Below are 12,014 nucleotides of genomic sequence, written 5' to 3'. Positions count from 1 at the left end.
TTTACTAAAGTTAGAGTGCGAAAACTAAAAGTATTCGGACGAAGACGAAGACGACGACGCCAACGTGATAGCAATATACGACGAAAATTTTTTCAAATTTTGCGGTCGTATAAAAAATCATTGTCAAAATCTAGAGTAGATAAAAATAGTCATAAAAGGGCAATAACTCCTACAATGAGTTGACCGACAATTTTGATAAAAGTGAACAAAACATAGATCTTGAAATTCTCCCTTAATATTTTCAAGATATTTATTATTACTTTCATATTTCTCATATGTTCTGTTTTAAGCATTGATAGCAATGTTTTTGACAGATGTAATCATCTTGAATCATTAAAAAAACTAGATATACCAAGGATAATTATCATATGACCAAGTTGGTTTCTAAATGCTAAAATATTTCAGAAGATTTTTATAAAAGCGAGTGGCTGACAAACTATAGACATTAAGTTCTCAAAAAGTGGTGGTCCTAGGGATTTTACCAACACATATTTGGGAAAGCCAACAAAATTTTGGGGGACCTGCAGATTTTCTTCAAGGACCTTCTGAGAATAATAAGATTTTGAAAATTCTGCAAGTGATAGCAATAGCCTACACTGACCCTGTTGAACTAAAAATAATGCAAGGAAAATGCTATATGCATTTTTTCACTTAAAGCAATATATAAATAAATTATGGAAGATTTATTTGAGAGTTAGTAATTTTTTTTATCTTGAGTTATCTCAGTAATGAAAAGTAAGAATTATATAAAATGCATATTAAAGAGTAGGATCTTTATGGGGTATTATAACAAAGCCATTATTAAGCCCTGTAATCATAGCAACTTTAAAATTCTGTCAATAAAGAATAAGGAGAGATGGTATGATTGCCATAACTGTAGATTGTTTGGAACTACAGACAAAAGGCTCAGTAATTCTCTTTCCTTTAATTTGAAGTGCAAGTGTCAAATTTTGACTTTTGGCAGTTTGTAATTTCAAACATGTTAAAGTCCAGTTTAAATCATTTCATAAGAGAGGAAATATTTTAAAAGCAACTACATGTATAGGACCCTTGAATGGATACTGGACTTAGTTTGATTTGATCTATTCTTCAAATCTACAATCAAAATATTATTACCCTAAAGGTGCATTGTAAAATTGTTCTACAATGAGAGGCAATAATGTATTTTCTAGATATAGTCTGCTTTTATGAGACTGAAAGCACACAAAAATTGTGCACATGTATATTCATGGAAGAAATAGCCTTCTACCGTGAAACCATGATATTTTCAGTTGTTATATTTCACTGCTCTATTATGGCTACTTGCTTAGAAGAGATCAATTATGGGGTGGGACTGAATTATTCAGGTTATCTACAGTGACTTGAAAACGCAATTTAATCCCTTAAATATGCGCATTAATATATCAAAAAGTGCATTACAAAATAGGTTTTTTTAAAATTTATATGGAAAAACATGTCGGAACATAACAAAACAGTGAAATTTTATTAAATATGCTGTTTGTTGATAGAAGTAATATCTCAATATTCAATAAAACATTATAAGTGAAATCTTTTCTAATTATTTTAAATAAACCATTTTACTATGGCTTACAAAGCCTTGTACTTTTCATCAGACCCAAAGTAAAAATCATATCCAGTAGTAAAAAATTAATAAGAATATTTCTAAGTGGTTTGATTTCGATTAACTTTATTTGTTCTTGAAAATGTGATTTAAATCTAATTTACCACAAGATTTCAATATAAGCTAATGTGCTCATCAGTTGGCACTTGATTTCTGATTATTCCTAAAGTAACAAAATCAGAAAAATTCCTTAAAAATATCTGTCCAATTTGGTCATTGGTTTCAACAGATCTTAAAAAATTTTCAATTCAAGAAACATTCAGTAGTCAACAAGTAACTGCGAGCTACTGCTCACTGATGATACCCCTGCCGCAAGTGGATAATATTAATAGTGTAAAAATATGCAAGTGTTCAGTAAACAGGAAGTTGTCGAGTGATGAATCTGAAAACGCATCACACGGTATAGCTGACTTATATAAATCCTGAAACCAAATTTCAGAAATCCTTGTATTGTAGTTCCTGAGAAAAATGTGATGAAAATTTTCAATTTGGCTATCATGTGTAAAATCATACAAGTCTTCGGTAAACAGGAAGTTGTCAAGTGATCAATCTGAAAACGCATCACACGGTATAGCTGACTTAGATAAACCCTGAAACCAAATTTCAGAAATCCTTGTATTGTAGTTCCTGAGAAAAATGTGACGAAAAATATTCATGGGACGGACGGACTGACAGACAGAGGTAAAACAGAATACCCACCCTTTTTTAAAGCGGGGGTATAAAAATCAATAAACATTCAAATGTTTTAATCAGTGCTGACAAGATATTTTCTTAAACCTATATATGAGCAAAGGGGGATAACTGTTGGATTTTGCGAATGTATAAAGATGTCCTGCTAATGTGCACATCTTAGTTAGTATATAATTTGAATGTACAAAGATTCATGAAAATCTGATGCAGCAGGTACAAGTTAAATTCAGCTAGAAAGAAATAATTCTGAATGCTATAGGTCTTAATCTGAAATTTACCAAAAGACAAAATACTTTAATAAAGAGATTTGACAATAAAATTGAGAATGGAAATAGGGAATGTGCCAAAAAGACAACAACCCGACCACAGAGCAGACAACAGCAGAAGGTCACCAACAGGTCTTCAATGCAAGGAGAAATTCCCGCACCCGGAGGTGTCCTTCAGCTGGCCCCATAACAAATATATACTAGTTCAGTGATAATGAACGCCATACTAAAGTCTGAGTTGTACACAAGAAACTAAAAGTTAAAATAATACAAGACTAACAAGGGCCAGAGGCTCCTGACTTGGGACAGGCGCAAAAATGCAACTAATGATTGGTTAATATATAAATTTTCATGAACACCTGATGTATCATGGATATATCAACAAAGTGCAGTATAAATATTTCTGAGTTGTAGAGGTCATAAAAGTAATTTGATTAAGAACCACTATGGGCTTCTCATGTGCACATCTCAATATGGAGATGTTACAATAATGTTTAAAATTCATGGAAATCTAATGAAACATGCAGGAACAGTGGCTGCCACTATAAGTTATATGGGTCACTACTGACCCCCTACCAATCCATTGAGGGTTAGTAAAATCCATAGGGGGTGAGGCCGGATTAAAGTTTAACAAATTTATCGCACGCTGAACTTTTTCTGCTGTGTTTTGTTGAAAAATAAACAATGAAACAGAAGAAAATTAATAGATGACGTCACCATTAACGCTTCTTGAACCTCCTATGTAATTTACTAACCTCTTACGGTCTCATAGTGGGTCAACATGTGACAGTGTTAAACCAATCACAAAGTGATAATTTACCCACGGTGCGATCAAAAGTACTGGGCATAATGAAAAGTATGTCATTTTTTTTCTCTAAGTTCAGGATCACAATTTAAAATCGAGGGAAAAAATCATAGTCCTGTAAATAATCTGTAAATGTTAAAAGTTTTAAACGTGACAAAGAACTTCAAGTAAGTTCTGAACTTGTGGTCATAAAACTTTTGAGCTCGATTTTTGTACTCAGACTCAAGGATCAACCAATCAAAATACTGGAGTTTGCGTTTCAAGCACTTATTTTGTACTTAGAGTACTGAGTAAAGTTTAATGACCGAGAGCCCTGTCTTACAGTGTGATAACAAGACAGACAGCCTGAATCCTGCATACTCCTAAAAGTTTGATTATAAGAATATAAACTTTTTCATCACATTAGTAAGAAATATACCACTGTCATTTAGCACATAAAGAGGGAAAAACATTGTTTGTAAATGTACAAAGGGAGGCAACTATGATTTCATTTACTATTATAAAAGTAAGGTCTTTGAAAAGGCCTATATACTTCCCTTTAGTTTCAAAACATTTTTGCCAGCATTAAGACATATTTGTAATCATTGGCTGCAAGTTTTCATTGATTTCATGTTCAACATAAGTCATGGAATTTTGATACACAAGTTCCTAACATAATTCATATTTTGTACTTATCTACATAAAAAATCTGAATTAATCTCTTTTCTTCCTTTTGCCTTTTTACTAACTAGAAAACTTTCAATTGTATAGTTCAGATTTTACTTCCAATTTTCCAGATAAATTCATAGACAAAATAAATATTGATTTGCAATACAATTTTTTTGGTCAATGAATTCATCTGGAAAATTAGAAATGATATTTAAAATGTTTCTTTCTTTGCAATGATAACACTTAAAGCTGCAGTCTGTTTGTTCTATCACTAATGTTGTATAATAAATCATGTACCTTATTGATGATTCTGTGCGTAAACAGCCATGGTCTACTTTCTCTTTGTTTATGGAAATTAAGAGTAACAAGAGCATCCACTCCTATTGATGCATAATTATTCATTATCATCTGAAAAAGAATTAAAATGGTGAAATGAAGAAGATGAGCTATAAGAGCACTATATGGCCTAAAAAATTAAGAATTAAAAAATCAGGAGGATGTGTATAAAGCTAATTGTTGAGAATGTAAAGTCAACTGTACTGTTCTGTACAATCTTCAGAGATATTTTATGTTTTAAAGATAGAACTTTTTAAATTTTGAACAGAAGCTGCATATTTTCTTACATATTTTCAAGCAAGGACTATTGAGCACCTGCAAGTACCATATAAATATTCAAATTTTCTTTCTTTTGGCCAGTTTATTTATCAAAACAGTTATGTGGACAAAACACTTATATTAAAGATGATCTATCTATATAAATTTCTATACAAGTTATTTGACTTTTAAAATGATGTGCTGTGAGGTTCTGTAAATGCTTGTATTGTTCCAATATTTTTCAATGGCAACATCAGTCATTTAATGATATTTTTGTTAGATTTCCACTTTGATTTTGTGTTCCTATTAGAAAATTCAGAAATTTGTGCATGCAATTGACAAAAATGCAAAATGAATTTTTGTGATATTGCAATTCAATTTGACCTAAAAAAAAAATATTGATTTGTAAAATTAGTTTTTTTTATTTACTTTCTTTTAACATAACTAAAAATATTTGTTATTTACAAATGATCTCATTACAATATTAACAAGTTTTTTACTGGTTTTTTTCTGTTTAATATTCATACTATTTAAAGAAAGTCATACAGTACTTACAGATTTGTTTTGGATGAGAACTGGATATTTTCTTTTACGTGTAATCTGTACATTCCACCTAAAATATTTATATATGTATTTCATAATTAGTGTGAAAATGGTTGATGACTTAAACATAAGAATACCTACAAATCAAGTTCAAAATTGCATTATTTACACACTGGGCAGTCTAGTATATGCTATGTCTTTGAAATTAAAATATTTATATATAAATCTCGAAAATTTACAAACAGATAAGAGAATTTTTCTCTTGAAATGTGATATCCTACAGAAAGAAAACATATATTTGGTCACATGACCGAGGAATCTGGAGCTGCTATTACTGTAAAACCTTATTTTGTTGAGTTTCAATTTTCAAATTTCAGAGTTTTGTGCTTAAAAAGAGTAGTATAAAAATCTACTTTGATCATGTTGATCTGTGTTTAATTGTGTTAAATTGCTTCGCAAACCTACATTCAAAATTTTACCTGTATTCTCATAGGACTTTATTATTTACATAAAGCAAGCGGTTAGTGGGGGCTGGTTCTAATCAGATTGATAGGAAATCAATTTGAAAATGAAGCATTTTAAAAGCCTGACATCAATAACTCACCTATCTAACATGTCTGGCTCTGCCTTCTCAACTTGATGCAGAACTGTGGATATCGCCATATCATGCATTGTGTGACCTTCACCCCATCCTAGGACTCTGGACAAATCATTCCCTGTCCCTAGTGGTAATATTGCAACTAATGGAGGATTCTGTAAACAAAAGATAATTGCATATTTTTTTTAGACAGTTTGAATAAACATGTATACACTTCACATAAATATGAGTCAAAACAGAATCAACAAGAATGTATCCCTAGTACACAAATGCCCCATTCGCAATATCATTTTCTGTGTTCAGTTGACCATGAAATTGTAGGTGGGGCATAATAACTTACAAGAAAACAGTTTTATAACTGCATGTGAGTGAATGCGATTGAAAACTGCATAAGCTAATAATCTTTCATCATCATTTACCATTATTACCGGTAGTAATGTCCTAAACTAATCTTAACAAACTATTAACAATTGTTGACATCATGTTGAAACTGGGGACACAAATGCTACAACAGGCTGTTGTTCTCGCTAAGGTTTTTTGAAGGTGAGTCCAGGGGACTCTTCATTTTTGGCCGTGGTGAGTCCAACAGCAAGAAGAATTTATTTTATTGGAATATAATGAAATACTTTAGTCTCCATGGCCACACAGAGCAATGTACTGACATTACATTCAGATTACTTTTAAACTTTTGCATAAAATAATGATATTTGTGCTTATCTGTATTCAGTTTATACAAAATATTTCAATCTTGATGCATCTGTGGACTCACCAGTTTTGAAAATGGTGAGTTCAGACAGATTTTGATGAGTCCAGGACTCATGGACTCGCCTTAGTGAGAACCCTGAACAGCATCCATCAGTGTTACTTTTTGACTTTGAGGCGGATCAGTTTAGAGTTAATTGTGTGTGCTGATGCATTAACTTTAATAAAGATAGAATTATTAAATGTATTAAGGTCTGAGGTTAGTTGTTACAGACATTGCAATAGCTGTGTAGAAAATAGGATTTGTTCAAGATTACCTTGAGTTGTAAATGGTTTATTGCATTTAGTACCCATCCTACAGATCCATCACCTCCACATACAAGAACTCTAAATGTAATATCTGGCAGCAAATGGCACCACTCAAGACCGTTCTCTGGTGGAACATCATTTAAATCAATTACCTGTAAAGAAAGAAAACAGAGTCATACAACTATCTTACAAGAACTCTTAATGTAATATCTGGCAACAAATGGCACGTGCACCACTCAAGACCGTTCTCTGGTGGAACATCATTTAAATCAATTACCTGTAAAGTAAAAACCAGAGTAATGCAAATATCTTACAAGAACTCTTAATGTAATATCTGGTAGAATTTGGCACCACTCAAGACTGTTCTCTGGTGGGACATCATTCAAATCAATTACCTGTAAAGTGAGAAATCAGAGTAATTCAACTATCTTACAAGAACTCTAAATGTAATATCTGGTAGTAAATGGCACCACTCAAGACCGTTCTCTGGTGGGACATTATTTAAATCAATTACCTGTAAAGTCAGAAATCAGAGTAATACAACTATCTTACAAGAACTCTTAATGTAATATCTGGCAGCAAATGGCACTACTCAAGACTGTTCTCTGGTGGGACATCATTTAAATCAATTACCTGTAAAGTAAGAAAACAGAGTAATACAACTATCTTACAAGAACTCTTAATGTAATATCTGGCAGCAAATGGCACCACTCAAGACCGTTCTCTGGTGGGACATCATTTAAATCAATTACCTGTAAAGTCAGAAATCAGAGTAATACAACTATCTTACAAGAACTCTAAATGTAATATCTGGTAGTAAATGGCACCACTCAAGACCGTTCTCTGGTGGGACATCATTTAAATCAATTACCTGTAAAGTCAGAAATCAGAGTAATACAACTATCTTACAAGAACTCTAAATGTAATATCTGGTAGTAAATGGCACCACTCAAGACCATTCTCTGGTGGGACATAATTTAAAATCAATTACCTGTAAAGTAAGAAACCAGAATTATACAATCTTGCAGCTAATGTACATGTAAGTTGTAACCATAATGATAAAATTGAAAATGGAAATAGGGAATATGTCAAAGAGACAACAACCTGAAAACCAATGACCAGATATGAGCCAAAAGCCACCACTAGGTCTTCAATACAGCGAGAAAATTCTACATATGAGACTGTCAATGATTATCCTCTGGTTGAACAGCATTAAAAAATATTCAAATTCATGAACTGGGGGAGAAATCATTTCAATATACTACATGAAAATGTGAAATAACAAAGATTTGTTTTTAATTCAATCTTAACATGTACAACTGTATCTGGAACAAAAAGAGTATGTAGAGGCATAGGACTATATTAAGTAACATGTTCACAATTAGCATGAACTCAATGCAAGAATTTGTCACTTACAATCATTCCTATCTTTTTCATCAAATAACAGATCTTTTAAAAGTTATTTTACAGCTAATTCATGTAATTTGGGCCTTTTGAAAAATATTTTTTGTATAATTTAACACTAGTCACTTACATTTTCCAGGAGAAAATTAAATGGCGTTAGCTTGAATCTAGGAACCGACATAAAGTACATGCCTTTTATCTTGTACTGTTGTACACATTTTTTTTGTTTAATCATGTGAATTGTAGACAGTTGGATAGTAGTTATACATTGTATATGCAGAAGAAGATTATCATTGTTCTATAATTTTGTATCTTAAATGTTTGTATTATATATATTTGTATTACATACATGTACATGTATGTTTGTTTTTCATAACCTTCTAATTATACATGTAACAGTATTTCTAAACAAATTCATTAGATATTGGGTGAAGTCGAAAATATAGTTACCTGAGTAGGATTAAGAACTGATCTGAAATCTCTGAGAATTAACTCCCCTTCATTGTTACCACTCTTCCTATTGCCTACAACAATAACAGGGCACCAGTTTTTATAACCAGGATGATTGACAGACTCAACAACTAAATGCCTACGTCCTTTGATTCCAGTCCATGTAAGTTTAATACAGTGAGGTGGCACAATGGAGGAACGAAATTCTCCCATATCACATTCTTCTTTCATATAAATACAATTTTCATGTGCAGATCTTCCACACCATGCACATCTGACATCAGAAATATGTGGTAAGATGCCACAATCATCACCACAAACAAAACATTTACTATATAACGGTAAGTTCCCTTGTATCCAATGGTGATGGGTTACAGGTCCTGATTCTGTCAAGGGCTTACATGGGAATTTCTTATTGGCTGCTTTCATATGACTTTCTTCCACACATAAACCACAGGAATCACAACGAGCACCATGTTTTATACGATCGTGACTATAGCTGCAATAAATCAGTTCAGGAAAAATGTCTACCATATACCAACGATGACCTTTTCGTACATCTCTAGCTGGTACTTCATAATGCTGTAATCTGTATCGTCTGTATATCTTCATCAGTATAAATGCAAAAACCATAAACGATATCATAATGAGCATTGAAAAATAAGGATCCATCTACAAATAAAAAGCAGGCATCCATATGAATAAGGTGTTAATATCAGTTATGGTAAACTAATTCTACAGTCTTCATCATTCAATGTACCAATAAATTATTACCAGACACATACCGGTGCATTTTTACTTGTGATGGTTCAAGTAATTTTTTTCACTTCACACAGTTATATTTATATGAGAATGTTTTTTAAACTAAGTTTACTATCCCTATTAAAAGATGTTTTTTTAAATATGCTGTTCATGGATGGTAAGCAAAGAAAAAGGCTAAACAAATAATACATGTGTATTTGCTTACATTTGTACGTGCTTAGAAAAAAAGGTTAGGCAGGTAGGCAATATAGTTTATTTTAAACATTGGCAGGTAGGCAATCTAGTTTATTTTGAACATTTCATAACTGGTTAATTCTACATGTTCTAGGGAATCTGTCTGACTTTAACAGTGCTTGTTCAAAAATGACATACAAAGTGTTAGGGTAGGCACTAAAAACAGTGTAGGAAAGGTTAGTGGAAACACATACATGACATATATTCTTTTTTCTTTACTAACAAGTTTAACTACAGACAAATTTAGAATTGTTGTCTTTGTTAAAAAAAAAAAAAATATTCTATGAAGATTTCAACATTAGATTAGTGTTAAACATCATAATTCAGAAATTATTTGAGATGTTTTTAGTTTTGCGAATAATGCCGCAGGGTTGTATTCGCAAATATTTAAACTCATGTTTTGAAATATTATATATATTTTAAATATGAATTCAACAATATCGCAAAATTTGACATTGTAATTTGTGTAATCCATTTGAGTCTAAATTGACATAATTGCAATATTAAATAAATGCACACAATAGTTTTTCAGCCTTTCAAATGAACTCTTCTATGTTTAAGGGGGCTCGCGGGTCTAAATCAAATTTTTTATTTAATATAGGATTTCTCTATATTTTTCTATAAATGAACTTTATCTTATACTTAATAGAAAAATGAAATAAAAAAATGGGGTCACCGTTTATTTACGCTCACAATCTGCCTTCGAAAGAAGCGTACATTTTTGTTAATGTCCTTTTTTTCTGTTGAAGTAATAGGAGAAATAGCAGTAATATCGAAATAAAAAAAGAACTAAATTACAGAAATCGCTAAAATTTTACAAATATTTAGTTTATGTACAGCTTATTCGAAAACAACAATAAAAATTATAGGTCACCGATGAGTAAAAAAAGATATTTCAATTTTAATGCCAAAATATGGCATTTTTGCACCAAAGGGAGATAATTTGGAGCTTTTTCAATGATATCAACATTTTAAAAGTCACCTGGGGCCAACACGAATTGATTTTTTGGAATGATTTTTGTACCATATGATAAACTAACAACTACTCAAGGTAATAAATAAAATTTGTAATGAAAAATTAAAGTTTAATTTTTTTCTGAAAATCTTATACCCGCGAGCCTCCTTAAGTGTTTGATTTTGCAATTTATATATGATCAGCAGGCAAGCTCAGTAATTCTATAATTTCAGATTGTTTTCTTCAATTTGTCTACATTCATATATGTGTGCAATGTAGCTCTATAGAGGGGGATAGGACCTTCATCTGAACTCTGGGATCAGGTGTTTTTAACCTCAGGATTTCAGGATTGACCCTTTCAGGACCTCGGAAATCTTTTTTTCGTTCCCTTAGAAGTTTTTATCTTAGATGTAATTTCAGTGTTTGCATAACATAAGTTATCAATCATGATTTTAAAGGGGGTATAATTTATTCAAAAATATGGTAAAGTAAAAAATCAAATGCAAATTTTCATTAACTAATACCATATCTGATTCTGTATCCTAAGTTTCATATCATACTTCCCAAAAAAAACAAGATACTAAGTAAAAATTCTTTGGAATTACTGTCAAACTGAAGTTTTTTTCAAATCAACCGAAGTTCTGGTGAAACTGTAGATACAGAACATGTCTGGTTACATTTTTTATATCATAATATTGTTGATTTTTTTAATATTTTTTATCGAACTGTACCGCAACTTTCTTTACAACTGGATATTTCAGGAACAGCTCCCTATTAAGGTCGGAGATCTTCATGTTTACTCATTTTATGACGACATGTTATACATTTATAACACGTGCACTTGGCCAAAAAATGCAGGTAGGGTAAAAGTTCAGAAAAAGGCATGACAACATTTTGTTTTCACCGGAAACCACAAAGGGGAATAATCCCAATGTTTCCCTCCATCAGTAATCTAAAAATGATATTCCTCCAGTCAAGGCACACCTCTAATCATCGAAGAGGACAATCCAATGTAATAAGAAATCACAAATAAGCAAATGTGAAATACCCACTGGACATATATGATAATATATTGAATACATAATATTAGACATTATGTCACATAGAAGATCGTCCCATGAAAAGCAGAGATTCAATAAACAACAACCTGAAAACCGTCGTTTCATACGTGACAAGAGTGCACACGCTGAAATGTCTCGCCTTCTTTACTTATTATTGATATTTTGTAGATAGTCCTAAATATAAAGCTTTATTACAACTGTCACATACACTTAACATTATCCAAGAAAACTAAACATTGACCAATAAACCATATAAGATCATATAAAAATAAGGTCAAGTTCAGATGGACAAGCCAGGCAGACATGTACAGCTAACAATTCTTCCATACAACAAATATAGTTGACCTATTGCTTATAGATTAAGAAAAACAG

General features: G+C 31.7%; 1 protein-coding gene across 1 annotated transcript in view; it reads right to left on the bottom strand.

The window, feature by feature from the left end:
- The window catches only part of LOC134725248 (diacylglycerol kinase epsilon-like), a 30,196-nt gene extending 18,688 nt beyond the window's left edge, over nucleotides 1-11,508 (bottom strand). Inside the window, exons 1-6 of the mRNA XM_063588909.1 lie at nucleotides 11,313-11,508; nucleotides 8,631-9,302; nucleotides 6,785-6,928; nucleotides 5,772-5,920; nucleotides 5,180-5,237; nucleotides 4,328-4,438 (exon numbers count right to left, since the gene is read on the bottom strand). Of these exons, the coding sequence (XP_063444979.1) occupies nucleotides 4,328-4,438; nucleotides 5,180-5,237; nucleotides 5,772-5,920; nucleotides 6,785-6,928; nucleotides 8,631-9,302; nucleotides 11,313-11,375 (1,197 nt within the window). The 5' untranslated portion in view covers nucleotides 11,376-11,508. The remainder of the gene's footprint in view (nucleotides 1-4,327; nucleotides 4,439-5,179; nucleotides 5,238-5,771; nucleotides 5,921-6,784; nucleotides 6,929-8,630; nucleotides 9,303-11,312) is intronic.
- Between the last annotated feature and the right edge of the window lie 506 nt (nucleotides 11,509-12,014).

Source organism: Mytilus trossulus, chromosome 7, assembly GCF_036588685.1.
Source record: "Mytilus trossulus isolate FHL-02 chromosome 7, PNRI_Mtr1.1.1.hap1, whole genome shotgun sequence".
Classification (NCBI taxonomy): Eukaryota; Metazoa; Mollusca; class Bivalvia; order Mytilida; family Mytilidae; genus Mytilus; species Mytilus trossulus.
The sequence above is the reverse complement of the archived record's forward strand: the minus strand, read 5'-3'. Positions and strand labels throughout refer to the sequence as shown.